Source organism: Botryllus schlosseri, chromosome 6 (assembly GCF_051294905.1).
Source record: "Botryllus schlosseri isolate E-star chromosome 6, Bs_hap1, whole genome shotgun sequence".
Lineage (NCBI taxonomy): Eukaryota > Metazoa > Chordata > Ascidiacea > Stolidobranchia > Styelidae > Botryllus > Botryllus schlosseri.
Window position 1 is genome coordinate 29,728,517 of NC_137241.1, and position 15,046 is coordinate 29,743,562.

At 41.3% G+C, this 15,046-nt stretch overlaps 2 protein-coding genes across 15 annotated transcripts in view; both read left to right on the forward strand.

The window, feature by feature from the left end:
* Positions 1-15,046, forward strand: part of LOC145440621 (inositol 1,4,5-trisphosphate-gated calcium channel ITPR1-like) — a 214,386-nt gene that overhangs the window by 46,026 nt on the left and 153,314 nt on the right. The gene's annotated exons all lie outside the window — the stretch shown is intronic.
* Positions 1,451-11,324, forward strand: LOC145442060 (uncharacterized). Its single transcript, XM_080320055.1, has 9 exons — positions 1,451-1,726; positions 1,788-1,959; positions 3,269-3,400; positions 3,461-3,573; positions 5,192-5,467; positions 8,238-8,330; positions 8,401-8,514; positions 9,213-9,311; positions 9,694-11,324. The coding sequence occupies exons 1-9, from the start codon at positions 1,645-1,647 to the stop codon at positions 10,335-10,337; spliced, it is 1,725 nt and encodes a 574-aa protein (XP_080176181.1). The 5' UTR covers positions 1,451-1,644; the 3' UTR covers positions 10,338-11,324.

The window sequence follows — 15,046 nt, forward strand, 5'->3', positions numbered from 1 at the left end:
TTTTCTTGAGAAAATAGGACAAATCCTACTAAACGAGAGCGTATGGTACTCCTACAGTTACGGTCCTTCAACATCATGTAATTGAAAATTGATATCTTGCTGTTAAACAAATATGCTGCACGACAACAACAAATGGCGTGTATAAAAAACTAAGGCATATTTTACTACTTATCGGAAAACCTACGTTCTTTGACGTATATAGCATGCTGACATCAGTTTATACCCAACTCATAAAGGCTGCAACCAAAGGCGTTGATATCTAAGTATGTCCAATCTACCTATAATCTCGCTTTTGACAAAAGACGTTATAGGCCTACTACTTTTACTGCTTGGATCTTTCGGTCGTGGTTGAGGTCTCTATGACTTTTAGTGAGAAATTGTTTTTATGTGTGTCCTATTGAATCGGTATCGAGCAAACAAATGATTTACATTTAAGACTTCGATAGGTATTAAAGCAACGACACGCCACCGTCCTTAATTCAGCCGCTCCTGAATTGTAGGAAGATAGATTTCTGCTACACAGTGTATAATCTTGACCGAGACGCAATGATTCTTGCTCGCAGATCGAAATGGAATTTCTTATATTACACTCGTACAGCAGTGTGCTAGGTCTTACCTGGTGTGATAGAAACGACTCTTTCGACTGAAAATTGGTGACGTCGATTCGTTTCTAACTATAGATAGCAGATTATCTAGGGTTGCATTTAAAAAAATGGTTGTTTAATACATGTTTTAAACAGAGTTCTGAACATGGGCCTTTTTAAACGAAAATTGTGTTTTTCAAGTTGTATAATTTTGTCGTAATTGTGCATATACTTTCCAAAAACATGTAGCATGAGCCTACAACGATTTACACCCGATAATCGCTGACGTATACGATATGGAATGATTAGAACCCTCGAAATAGTCAATTCAACAGCAGTAGTACGTAGATATAGATCATTGGTACGGACTGAATGTTCTGATGATGATGAGCGGGACCGCAGACCGTAAACATGCTGTATGACGATGTCATCTTGGCTAATCAAATTATGGTCCGTACATGACAGGGGCTGGAAGCCTATTTCGTCGAAGGAGCTATAATTACCTGGGTTAACATACGTCTTCTTTTAAGAGGATTTGTCCTCTTTTTTGACTTTTTTAGAAGTGTCCTCGGAGGAGGCCCAAATGTACTGTTTTATGAGATTTTGTCCTCTTTTTAAAATTTTTTGTTAGATATAGGGCCAAATTCGACTGAGACACAATAAGTCAACACTGTAGTAGCTCTCCGGCGGCTATTTCGGGAGCTGGGCCGGGAAGTTGACCTTTTTTTTAGTCAACCGATCACGAAGTGGGAAAAATTTACCATTTTTTCAGGATTTTCCTCCGGTTTTGCCAGTTTTAAAATTTTGAAAAGTGTCCTTATTTCAGATTTCCAAATATGGTAACCCTGTGATTACCCTATATTTTCAATTGTCAATTTCAATAGAATTTGACGTCACAATTGAATATTCGTGACGTCGTGGCTTAGAAAAGCATGTTTTAAACAAGGGTCTTGTTTTGAACATGTTAGTTTTAAATATATTTTTGTTTGAAATGCAACCCTAGATATATCCATTTCTCACAAATACGACTGGTTCATTGTGGTTTGACAGTGAAGGTTCCATGTTCAAGATGATTCGAAATATGGCGACTACTTACTATTTTGTCCTTGCATTATTTGTCATGGAGGAGGTGATAGCATCTTGTGAGTGAAATTCGATAGAAGTAATCTGTTGGAGTGAATTAACTGATACTCATGTCCACAGGCCCATCTACAGTTGCAGTTGCAGACGTTCTTAACGGCTATCGTTACACGAGGGTTGAGAGTCCCCTCGCATATGGACAAGCTGCTAGTCATTGCAGCCGCAATTACGATGGTGGATATTTAGCTCACATTAGGACGGAGGATGTGTCGCTGTCGGTGGACCGTATCATAAGGTGGTATTTATCAAGCGAAATGGTACAAGTTTCATCCAATATAAACACCATAATATTGCGATAGGAGGGTGCCGAAACGACTTGGAGTTGTCTTTTAATCAGACACTCACCTTGCCCTACAGCATGTAAATAAAAGCATGCACACTGGATTTAGGAAAGGGTAACATGAAACGAAGCGACAAAAAGGAATGATGCATGTGTCGGTAGGCGAGGTCGATATGTCATATTGTGGTCGGTAATCTTAAGGGCTGACTAGTATTGATTCAGTAGAAATTGTTTGTATTCGACTTGAATGTGGACATGCTCAGCGACTGTCAGGTAGCTGGTGAGATGCTGTTCCACACTTGAGGTCCGGCATATTAGATGGAGCGATGTGTTTTCCGCGAGAGAGCGAGCGAGATAGCGGAGTCGTGATGCGTCCGGCTTCCTGATCGGTAGGTCGTAGGTCGATCCCCGGCCGGGTCAGACCAAAGACTCGAAAACTGGTATCATCAGCTATCCTGCTAGGCGCTTAGCATCCACGGATGGAAGAGAAAAAACGTGGGTGCAGACTAGGTGGCCTTACGGTCGTATCGCATCTCCGTCGTCAAAGCATCTCGATGGTGCAGGCGAAAAAGAATATCATATCTCTCTCTCTTCTATTTCGTCCTGATTATATGGTAGTTTGGAGTTGCATTTAAAACAAATTGTTGTTTAAAAAATGTTTTTTTTTTTCAAGTTGTATAATTATGTAAATACTTTTCAAATCATGTTGTATGAGCCTACAGACGATTACCACCCGATGTAGCCAACGTATACGATATGGGATGGTTGGAACCCTCGGAATAGTCGGTTCAACAGCTATAGCAAATTCAGGCCGAGATCATTGGTACGGAATGAATCTTCTGATGATGATGACCACCTACCGTAAAAATGCTGCATGACGATGTACTCTTGGTTAAAGATATTTTTGTTCCGTATATGACATGGAAGCCTATTTCGTCAATGGAGCTATATTTACCCTATATTTTCAATTGTCAATGCCCATCCACTATGACGTCACAATTAAATATTGGTGACGGCATGGCTTAGAAAAATACAATTACAAACATGTTTTAAACAATGGTATTGTTTGTAACATGTTTGTTTTAAATGGATTTGATGTTTTAAATACTGCCCAATACGGGTTGTTATAGTTGTTCGTCGAGGACGCGCGTGTGTTGTAGCTTAGCGCTTTTGATTCCGAAGAACCGATCCGCTGTTCCACTGGACAACGTCTACATATTTTCTGGAATGAAACGAAACTTTGACTGATCTTTCTGTAATTTAGCGGTTGCACCGACATCTTCCGAATCGGTTTGAATTACCAAAGTGGGATCAGCAAAGTTGGTTGGTACTGGATCGATACTGATGCCAACGATGGCATCGATTCACAGCCTTTGCTCGATGATCAATCGCGGTGGTGAGAGAAGGGTAGCAAGCGGTTCACGCGAGCAAACCGCGTCAACTTGATATATTCCAGGACTACTGAAGACGGTGTGGTAGGCGACGGCACCACTGCCTGTGTCATGCCCAAGCATCGCACGTGGAGACGAGTTCGACTGGACGAATGGCATCCGTTCATTTGCGAAACAAGTATACGAAAATGCGGTTTAAGGGTTGCTGTAATGACTGGAGTCGCATGTTGTCGCTGACTTGACTTGACTCGAGTCATTTTCTTAAAATTGGAATATGATTTGAGTCGATTTGTGTATTGGCTCGACTCTTAGACTCGGGTCATGGCGCATGACTCGGCGCATTCTATATAACTTATTCGAGTATCGTATATCACAGAGGCGGGCAACATACGACCCGCGACGGGGTTTTGAACGGTCCGCAGGGAGTTTCTACTCTGAAAGTGTAATTTCAATCTTAAAGTATTAACAAATTATATTCGTCAACCTGAGAAAGGTGGTCACGAAACTACCTGTGCTTCTTGGTTCTGCATATATTTGCGAACAAGCATTCGAGACCTTGAACACTAAATAAACAGGGCTACGTTCCCTTATAACTGATATTCACGTGCAATATTTCTACATCCGACTTGCCGCTAGAGTTCAAAAAAGTTGTTGACAACTTTAATCGACCACTGGTTGTCTTCAACAGCTATTGAAGTACATTAGGATAATAGATTCATTAATTACTGATTTGGTCTCTATGCTCTTTTAAACTTAAAGTTTACATTAAAACGATTTATTCCTTGTATAGGTGGATACATATACGCGGTTATGTATCGATTCTGTGATCCTTCCCGCCAAAGCCAAGTAGGCCTACTTCATTTTCCCATGTCAGACCCGCCGACCGGAGGAATTGCCCGCCTCTGGTGTATCAGGATTGATGAAATTTAAAAATAGGCCCAGAAACTGTCTTTTATCTGTTCGAATAAACATGTTTAGAGTGAGAAAAATTATTATATTATGAATTCTATATCACCCACGAGTTTCACAAAAGTGAGTTGAACCGGACTTGAACTCGATAATGAACAGTAAACACTATGACTTGGACTCGAACTCTAGTTTGACACTATATGACTCGGAATCGACCTGCTGCCCCCTCATTTGGACTCGGACTTGACACGGTGGTGAATTGAAAATGACTCGACTTCACTCTTGTCAAAACTATAAAAGTAAAATTGACTTGCGACTCGGAACCTTGTGTCATGGTTACAACCCTGTTTTTATGGCCATTATACATTTAAAACAAGAGGTATTTTAAAAACATGTTTCGAATTTCGAATGAGTTTTTAGACAAGAGCCATTAAAACATGTTTATCTTTTTCAAAAGTCGTATAGCCTAATTATACAGTAATTGAGTCAATACTTTCAAAAAATCATGTAGTATATCAGCATTCGGACGACTTGCGAAAGATATAAATATAGTCCACGTATACAATGTGGAATCGTTGAAACCTTTGAAATCTCCGTCGGTTTAACAGTTATAGGAAGTAGTTATAGATATCATTGCAACGGAATGGATGTTCTGATGATGATGACCAGCGACCGCAAAAATGACAAAAGTATCAAGTCGTGGTCAAAGATAATGTTGGTCCGTTTAAAGGGTCGGACACCTTTTTCGCCAAAGGAGCCACATTGGCCTGATATTTTCAAATACAGGCTTTAAACTATAGGGCCATGTTTTAAACATATTTGTTTTAAATGCAACCCTATTGGTTGTGATCCTGAGTCCTGACTCCAATTTGCATTTGTGATTGCAGACTTGCTCACTATTACACCTGAGAAGGAAAAGTTGGTCGTAAACATCGGCGAAAGTGCCACCATGCACTTTAACATTGAGAGTATAGATGGGCCGGCGGACATCAGATTGTACAAAGATCACAACTACGACGCTGCGATTAATTCAGCGTCGATAAAAAGCGGGATATGGATCCACGAAATATCATTGGCTTCAAAAGCCGACGCTGGAACGTATGAGCTTTTCGCCACGCGTGGCGATTATAAACGAATTGCAAGCAAATCGGTCGTTGTTCGAGGTGATTTTGTATGAGCTGTTTAATGTGTCGGGCTACACATTCAGACTGGAGTTGCGGTTTGATATTGACTCGAGTCATTTTTTCTAAAATACGGAACTTGAGTCAATTGTGTATTGAGTCGACTTGTACTAACTGACTCGACCAAGCCATATGACTCGACACATTCTATATGACTTATTCGAGTCTCGTACATCCGGAACGATAATAATTGATAAATAGGCCCAGAAACTGTCCTCTCTCTGTTTCGATAAACATGTTAGAAAATGAGATATATTATGAATGCGGGGACTTTGATATCACCCAAGAGTTTCACAGAAATGAAATGAACCTGACTTGAACTCGATAATGAACCGTAACTTGGACTCGAGTCTTAACACTACGACTCGTACTCGACCCATTGAACCCTGACTTGTTATCGGACTTGACTCGGTGGTGCAACGCTCTGTCCCCTCTCTACTAGCCGCTATGGAACAACAATTCCACATCATGTGATCTCTATTCGTTGCGATGGGAGGAGCTATCCGTTAGTCTGCGATAGTATGCGGCAAGTACGCGGTCAACGGATATAGAAGCTTACAAAATACAAAACTGGCAGTAGCTGACACGAACGTCCTGCGTAGTTCTTGATTGGTAGTTCAATAGACAACAAATGCCTTTTCCCGATATATTGTAAGGATGGTTAGTAATTCGAATAGTTCAAGCAGTAAGTTATAGTGTACGTGAGTCTCATCTTCTGAGTCAATGTAGCCTTATATGCGCTATGTTTTATATCAGCGATAAGTCACGTTATGTGGCATTATACCATAACAGATAGGAGAGAATGAGAGAGAGAGCCAGGGCTCCACATCGTATATGGTATATAACCAGGCCTGTTTATTTTTGGATGTTGGGTTTTATTTTTGGAGATTCTCCAAAAATAAGATATGAAAACATCCAAAAATAAGCTTTTTTTTGGATGATGTTTTTTTCAAGTTTTTTAGTGAAATAAACGAGTCAGAGCTGTGTAAATACTGTTGAAACAACCACGAAACTCACAAAAACAGCATGTGTGTGAGGGAGGGGGTCTCCGAAACTCTACAAATACTTTCACTCACTGGAAGAATCAGTGAGTGGCGTGGCGACAAGGGTTGAAGAGGCGGCTTGGTATGAAATCGTGCGAATGTGGTGCGGGTGGACCTTGTGACGCAGGCCGAATACCGCCACCTTTACAACAATCACTTCTTCCTCACGATGATGGGACTGAATCTCCGACGGCAACAGGACTTGATCCGGGAAAAGAAAAGTATGTGCCCCAAGTTTGTTGACACATGTTGGTTGTCAATTAAGAGGATGACCACTTGGTTGACTAGACACCGTACCAAACTCCTCGAGGTTTTAAACGATAAAAGTCCGACCTGTGCACCTTCGCTGCAGTGGGGGATCCAACTTATCGTCCTCGATTCCATGGCCACAGAGCTGAGCACCACCGTCACAAAGATTCAGGGACTCGGTCATCTGATCGTGGAGCAGCAGGAGGAGCTCTATCGCCTGGTCGAACGCATTCGAGCTCGGTGCCCAGCTGAGGACTGGGACAATGACACCCGCGGCAAGGCAGGTCCTCTTGTCAGAGGGTGCTGGGCTATCAAGTTCACTGAGGCACGCAACTTCGTGGAGGATCGGTGAGTGCACAGTGCAGTCTTCGACCTTCTCGAGAATATCGACGAGGAAGAGAAGCAGTCCACGTTCGAGGCAGCCGGCCAACGGCATAAAGAAAATTGAAGTTGATGACAATAAAAGGGTTCTGCCCTGTTTACTACTCCAAGTGGTGCAACCTCGTAGGCAGGACAGAACAAACACTTCTTGCTCTCTTAGATTCTAAGACTATAAACAAGATTGATACATAGGCCTATATGTAAGCTACTTTATTTAGAGCTCAGTGAATTGATCGACAAACACCGGGATGGGCTGTCGAACAAGTGGACACCTGAGTAGACACAGAATATCGAAGATCAATTCCAATCCATGTCTGTCCGATACAAAATGGACGTCACTTTCAAGCGCATTATTGACAAGCGACAGTTCTTTGGACCCAGATGGCTCGATGTTTCCCACAACTGCGACGGTCGAAGCCGATTTCTCCAAAATCAACTGGGAGAAGGGTCTCTGCCGGGAGTCAGCCTCTGATTTTTATTTAGAGGGCATTCTCCAGGCCAAAGACTTTGTGACGAAAGTATTGGAAAGTTAGATCAAGATCACTGATGATGTCGATGTGTTGAAGGACATGAATACATGATAATAGCATACTTTCGGTGAAGTTTTATAGTAGTATTAGGGCTGAAAACACCTTCATTTCTTATTTTTGGAGATTCTCCAAAAATAAAATTTGAAAACATCCAAAACTAATCTATTTTTGTTATTTTTGGAGAAATCCTAAAATAAACAGGCCTGTATATAACCCAATGTCTATCGTATATTAACTCAGAGGCTCATGTGTGTTACAACACCTACTGTTTGATCTATATCCGTACAATATATCTGGAAAAGGCAAACGGTCGTCTGTTGCTCTGCTAGTCAAGAACTCATCAGGACGTCAGTAAGTATAGTTATTAGTTAAGCATATTGCAAGTCGCTATCAGTAGAACTGATAATGACTCGACTTGACTCGAGTCAGTAATATAAATGTCAAATTGACTTGTCACTCGGTACCTTGTTGCTTCGTTACTACCCCGCTTCAGTATGCACTTGATGTGCTACCATTATAAAGGTTATTTAAATTACCGTTTCGTTCTAGACCCGTGCGATTTCGTGCAATGTCCAACAAATAGTCAGTGCAAAAACGGTCACTGCCAATGTGTGCCTGGATTTGAAATCAGTCAATGCAGGAGTAAGTGTACATGCAAATTATTTTGCCGTCACTGTGTGCATTTCAGTATGAGCCATTTTGGGATTCTTAGAATCATGCGATGGGGTCAGCTGCGCGGCCAACATGAAATGCGTTGAAGGGGATTGTGTTTGTAAAAATGGATTTTTTCCAGCGCCAAACAGCGGACCGGGCTGCGTAAGACAAGGTATGTGTTCTGGATGATATGCTCATTAAGGTTGTTCAAAAATATCTTCAAATTTCACAGGCTGTTCAATAAAATTTTTAGGTTGGCTAAAAAAACGCCACGCGCCAAATTTGGCGCAATTCCATTATGTAGAAGCTAAGCCTGTATGCATGCATGCATTTTTTCCCAGCGGAAGGGGTTGGTCCCAATGCTCCCTCTAAGCTGCGCGCTTGCGCGGCAGCGCACTGCTGTCAAATATGTGCCGTGCACAAAATAAATCCACCCGAGGTTCCAAAAATAATGATCACTCTTTTGTAGAAAACATATTAAAATGCGATAAAACATAGTCCAACACAGCGAACGTCAGAGCTTCGTAATATTCGGGGTAATCGGGAGTCGAATCTAAGTGAAGACCTCTTTTAGTCAACACCACTCATTACGGGAAAAATAGGGTTAATTCGGGAGTCCATCCGAAGTGATGACCTTTTTTTAGTGAACACATTGCCTTTGTTTCAGATCTCAAAATGTTACGCAATATTGTCCAAGGAACCGCGCAGTGAGTTTAGTGAATGCGCGCAGATTCGTGAAAAATTAGAGGGAACATTGTTTGGTTCAATAAACCACGGCTGTCTGTTTCGTAAAACAGACACCATGCAGTTCCTATATGGTAGCCTACTATATGTTATTTTGACATAGTTTGATTTATCGTTATATTCCAGACCCGTGCGCTTCCGTCGAATGTATGGAAAATGGTCATTGCGCAAACGGCATATGCGAATGCGACACTGATTATACGCTTACAGACGGACATTGCAATTGTAAGTGATTATGGAACTAAAATTACGCCTTCGCTGTGACCGTATCGATGAATGTGAATTTGAGCGATTAATGGCTTCACCAGACTGTCGTGGAAACATATATTGGTCATTCTATATCTATCTAAAATTCCGTACTCTCCGCAAAAACAGCATTAACTCTCCGTATATCTCTTATTGAATGAACATAACACTTCAGCTTGAATAACTTTAAATAGTAAAGTAAGTATAAGTATAGTATAAGTAAATCACAAAATATTACCAAGTAGAAGTAGAAGTAGCGGAAAATTTGATTAAATGGAACAAGTACTGTTAGTAAGAGAACACTACTTGAGTAGGCTACTTCGAAAAAGTAGCCACGTGATATTGAGTGGATTTACCGCAGACTCTTCGATATGTTTCCCCGGGTCTTCATACGTCACACGACCGGACAGAAAGCGTGTTCGGATGTCCGACGTACAGGTAGGAGATACCGTACTGACCCTGAACTCTGACGGGGTAGTCGTGCAGGACAAGGTCATCGCATTCCTGCACTGGACGCGGCCGGAGAAACGAAAAAGTGTGCATACGTTCATAAAGATAACAGCGGACAACGGCAGAAATATCACGCTATCTCCAACGCACCTTATCCAAATACTGGCAAACACGGACGGGCACGTGTTCGCGTGCGCTAGAAACGTGAAACGCGGAGATTACTTGCTCGGGTTCAACTCTTCGATGGATTACGCCGATTCCGACCTCACATTGCATCGTGTGGACTCAGTGGAACTTGTGTGGCTTTACACCGGCGTGTACGCGCCTTTGACCAGCAGCGGAACTATACTCGTGGACGGGATGCTAGCGTCCTGCTACTCCACGATCGAAAATCACGCCTTAACCCATATTATCTTGTCACCGGTTCGGTACTACTACATCGTGAAAGATTTGTTATTCTCCAAAATCTACCCAGAAAGCAACGAACACGTGCGGCGGTACTTTAAAATTATTCCTCTCTATTCTCTGCCGCTCTTCTTGAAATTGCGTCGATAGTTTTAACGAATCATTTAGATTGAGATAGAAACCAAATTCGATCGTAACGCCAAACTTATATCGCATATGTATTTAATAGCACACCGCTCATGTAAGACATTACCGAATCACGATCTGACATATTGATTTCGCCTACAGAGTAGGCCTACCATAGCCGGCATGCCACTTCATCTTCCTTGGTTGTCCATTTCATACCATTGTTTATGAATCTGTTTCTTCATTTATTACTGTATAGGACAGGGGTTCCCAACCTTTTTTACTGCTCGTACACCACATCGCCAGGTGAGACCATTCTTCATGCCCCAAACAATTCTGATTGAATTTTTGAGGTATAAATGTCGCTCAATTAAATTGCTTTTATGGCTCAATTAAACGCTAAACCAGTTTTTCACACAGAAGTACAAAAATCACAAAACTAAATTAAATTTTGCTTGCTCCTTCTCAGTGGGATATTTGGTGCTACTTCGTTGATAAAATTTGTGCAATCGATGATTGTTGTATGATCCATGTAATATCGGCATTTACTCACGTACTTAACTCTAATAAATTGATGCCATCTAGGTATATAATGAAAACAATTCAAACCCCTCCCTTTTTTCAAACCTCTCCTTTTTTCGACTGGCAGCAAGTACAATAACGCATTTTTATGAGACAATTTGCCTCTTACTAAACAACAACGATTACTAGTAGATCAATATTTTTCAAAGCAAAGAATTTAATGGCATAATATCAAAGGCATATATTTACAATTACAAAATAAAACTGTACTGTGAAAACTGGTTGTAAAGCTGCTCTGTAGCCTGAGGATGTTCGTACCCATTGGCCTTGAAGTTAAATCTCGTACCCCCATTGGGAACCCCTGATATAGGCTATGCCATGGTGGGAGTTTGATTGAACGACATCGTTGCTCCTTCCTATCTTTTCATCTTATCGTAACCTTGTCGTGTTTCGAACTGATTGAATTTGTGATAAACTGAGCTAATTACACGAGGGGTGGAATTGTAATAACCTAGCAATAGTGCTTTCATCTGCAAGACATTGAAGGCTTACCGACAGAAAGGTTCGTGGGGATATTGGCAGCACGGGAAATGGAGCATAGTCATTAATCAACTGTAGACCTAGAATAAGGAAGTTATACTAAGCAGTTATTGTTGTTGGTGTTAGTTAATCAGAATAATGTTGTCTGGAGGGCATCAATCCCTTTATTGATTGTCAAATGGTAACCCGGTCCATTTTAAAATATTGCAAATCATTTGTGGTTGGAATCCCAATCTTAAATTACGAGAATGTTGTCATCGTGTAACTTTGAATTGACAATCTGACCAAAAATTTACTGACAAAAGACGGTTTATTCAAATGAATCTTTCGGTAACTGCTGATAATGAATTGCGAGAGATTATAGAAACGACCGGGGCCTACGATATTCCCGAAACGACCTTCGATTTCTGTAGTGAAACTGTACTTAAAAAGAATTAAAACCTGCGATCATCCTAACTTTTCCGGCACGGCTGCTTCCTACTGTTGCCAAAAGAGGATTTGACTTCTAGGGTAAAGCTGTCAATTCGAAATGCTGTAAAACCCCACAATTTCCCAACCCATAATGAAGCAAAGTTAATTGCAAGCGACTGAAGAACCGGAGTATTGAGAGAACCGCTCGGCTTTAAGAGTGTGCACCGCAGGGACTCTGGTTCGCACGATTTGTAAGCTGAACGTATTCTTCGATAAGCGACCGATTGATATATTTTCGATCTTGAAAAAGCAACACGCAACATTATAGAACGGTAGTTCGCTGAAGTTTCAGACACACACACCCGTATCATACAGCACAGCACAATGATTTACAGTAAATATCCATTCCGACACATGTTCCTCTTTTTGTCGCCTGTCCTTTTATATTAGCTTCTTCAACTTTTCATTCAGTGTGAATACCTCCTTTTGTACATCGCCTAGGCCAGGTGGGTGTCTGATCTCGAACACTACTCCAAGTCGTTTCGAATCCTTCCTATCGCTCATTGTATCGCAGTCTTATAGTGCATTGAAATGATGGAATTGTTAGCAATAAATTTATTTGAATAATTATTCTGTGTGTGTGAAAATCATGTTTGAACGGTTTTAGCCTTTTAACACTGTTGTTGATGCAAAGCTCATTTTATGTAACAGTATTCTATAGTGATGCATTAGCTATTAGATATGTAGGCTAATGCTAAACCAGGGGTTTGAAACATGACGGGGAAGCCAACAGGAGTTTATTAAGACTCAACGCGATCAACCGTGACCTGTCACCACATGCCACCTCATTTTGTCGCTTGCCTTTTATATTCTCTGCTTTACTTTTCATTCAGTGTTCACACCCAATGTTCCCTCTAATTTTTCACAAGTCTGCGCAAACACGCCAACTCACTGCGCAGGCCCTTGGACAACAGTGCGCAACCAGGCCTCTCATAGGGTGGTAAACCTAACTTCTGGGGGGCTTCGCCCCCAGACCTCCGTCGGGCTCTACGCTTTTTGCCGCAACTTGTCATCTGCATTGGGTGTCCGTTTAGTGGGTTTGTGTCTAAACGCGCCAAGCGCGAAATTTTTCCTATAATTCATGAATGAATATCGGTATATTGCTATCAATTTTTATGCTCTCTCTGCTCACGTAATCAGATTTACCGGGAGAGTCGATCGAGGGAGGAGTGTTGGAAAAGGTAGGACCCCCAAAAATAATTGAGCATCTTCGGGCGTACCCGTTGGTATAATGATTTTGTTTCAGGATGCTATTTCGTGAGCTCCATGCTGTCCAGTGTGCATATTTTACCATCCGAATATTCGTTTGCTATTTTGGCTTCGCGACATATTGTGCAGAGCAGACCTTTCTCACTCGAAAAAGAAAAATCTCACCTAATTTTGTAGTTTTGTCTTCCGTTTTCACATGCTCCACAACTACTCCATGTTAAACGAATCGCACTTATTTGTTAATTTGGCTTGGTGAGGGGATGAGAAACTAACCATTCATTTTGCGACCATTAGAAGAGTTCAGTATAAACCAGGGGTGGGCAATTATTTTCCTCCGCGGGCCAAATGAGAAGTGGAAAATACGTTGACGGGCCGTATTTCAATTTTATTTCTAAATAAAATTATTAATAAATGCTGATCAGTGAATTGTGCTCATGTCAGGTAATGAGAAATTGACGGTTAATTAAAACATGTGCATTTGCTGTCCTGATTCGAAACAATGTTAAACATGATACATTTTAACTCTCTTTAAACCGCTATCCACGTTCTGATATTAAGACTCTAGAACAGTGGTTCTCACACTTTTTTAGACACGCGTCCCTTTATGATAGTGAAAAATTTCGCGCGCCCCTTATCATGATATCACAAAATAGTATAAAGTGCAGCTAGAATGCTAGCAATCCCAACGGATAGTTGGATGGCGTGGTAGTTTATAGTTGCCGATGAGTGAATTAATAAATATCAAAGTCGAACAACACACAGATCAATACAACTGTAAGTTGAGGTAGATCGCGCGGAGCGCGAAAAATTTTTTCACTAAACTTCGGCTTCGCGCCCCTCTTCTGATACTTTCACGCCCCCAACTTCGAGAACCACTGCACGGAAATGTATATGCAATAGTACAAAGCTTATTTTCTTGGCCGCACTTTAATAACCTTCATGTGGAGCGATGCATGCATTTTTCTGAAATTCGCCCTCTCTTGACTGAGTGTTCCGTATTTTTGTCATAAGACCGACATTAATTAAAATCCTTAATCTCGACGACAGGCAGTGGTTCCCAACCTGGGGTACGCGTACCACTAGTGGTACGCGAAGGTCTTGCAGGTGGTACGCGAGTAGATTCTGTTTTTTTTTTCGACCGAAGGGAGTTACTAGTACAGGATTGATTTTGAGTTTTTTGGAGCCGTCGTTTCACGTTATTCCGCATCAGCTGCTAATTTTTCCTTATACGTGGGAATGCGAGCAAGGATTTTCATCCCTGATGACTATCAAGTCGAAGAAATGAAACCGACTTGTTGCGCCCATATATTACTTTCGTTGCGCTGTAAGCAAACGTATACCACGTATCGACAAGCTAGTGGAAAATAAACAAATGCAGCCATCGCATTAAATAAATTGACTTTTGAATGTGTGTTGTTATTTCATTATGTTGTTCTTCTTGTGACTGGTGGTGAAAAAAACAATTCCATACATCCCATCAACCCTGGGTGATAATGCCTAGTTCAGGGGTGTCAAACTCAAATTGCATCGCGGGCCGGATCGAAGTCATGAACTCGCTCGCGGGCCGGACCAGTCAACGGAATCCAAAATGTTGCCTCGTGCTATTGCTTCTCCCTGGAATACTTTATTATCAAGCATATATAGATAATACACGGATCGTAGGGGTTTCATTCTAGCTCAGGGGTGGGCAAACTTTTGAGCTCGCGGGCCGCATTCAACATCTGAATCCATTCGCGGGCCGCACTATATAAAATTGAGATTATAAATCAAAACGCATTATTGGTGTTTGATTATATAGTGAGGACATGAAGATAATATATATGCCTATTTAAAACAAACCAAAGATTGCTTAGATGATATCGTACACACGTCAGAAACAGTGGCTAGATTTCATAGGCTGGCCGACCTCAATAACCAATTTGTCAAAACTATAGTAGAGATGAAAGTCGGTTATCCCGAATCTTAGAACAAGATTGAAATTTAAGTCTGTG

Bases quoted from the DNA above. Each gene is read 5' to 3' on its own strand.
- LOC145442060 (XM_080320055.1), top strand. From the start codon at position 1,645: ATGTTCAAGATGATTCGAAATATGGCGACTACTTACTATTTTGTCCTT. The intron at 3,574-5,191 runs GTATACGAAAAT...TTGTGATTGCAG, and splicing joins TCCGTTCATTTGCGAAACAA to ACTTGCTCACTATTACACCT. The intron at 5,468-8,237 runs GTGATTTTGTAT...GTTTCGTTCTAG, and splicing joins CAAATCGGTCGTTGTTCGAG to ACCCGTGCGATTTCGTGCAA.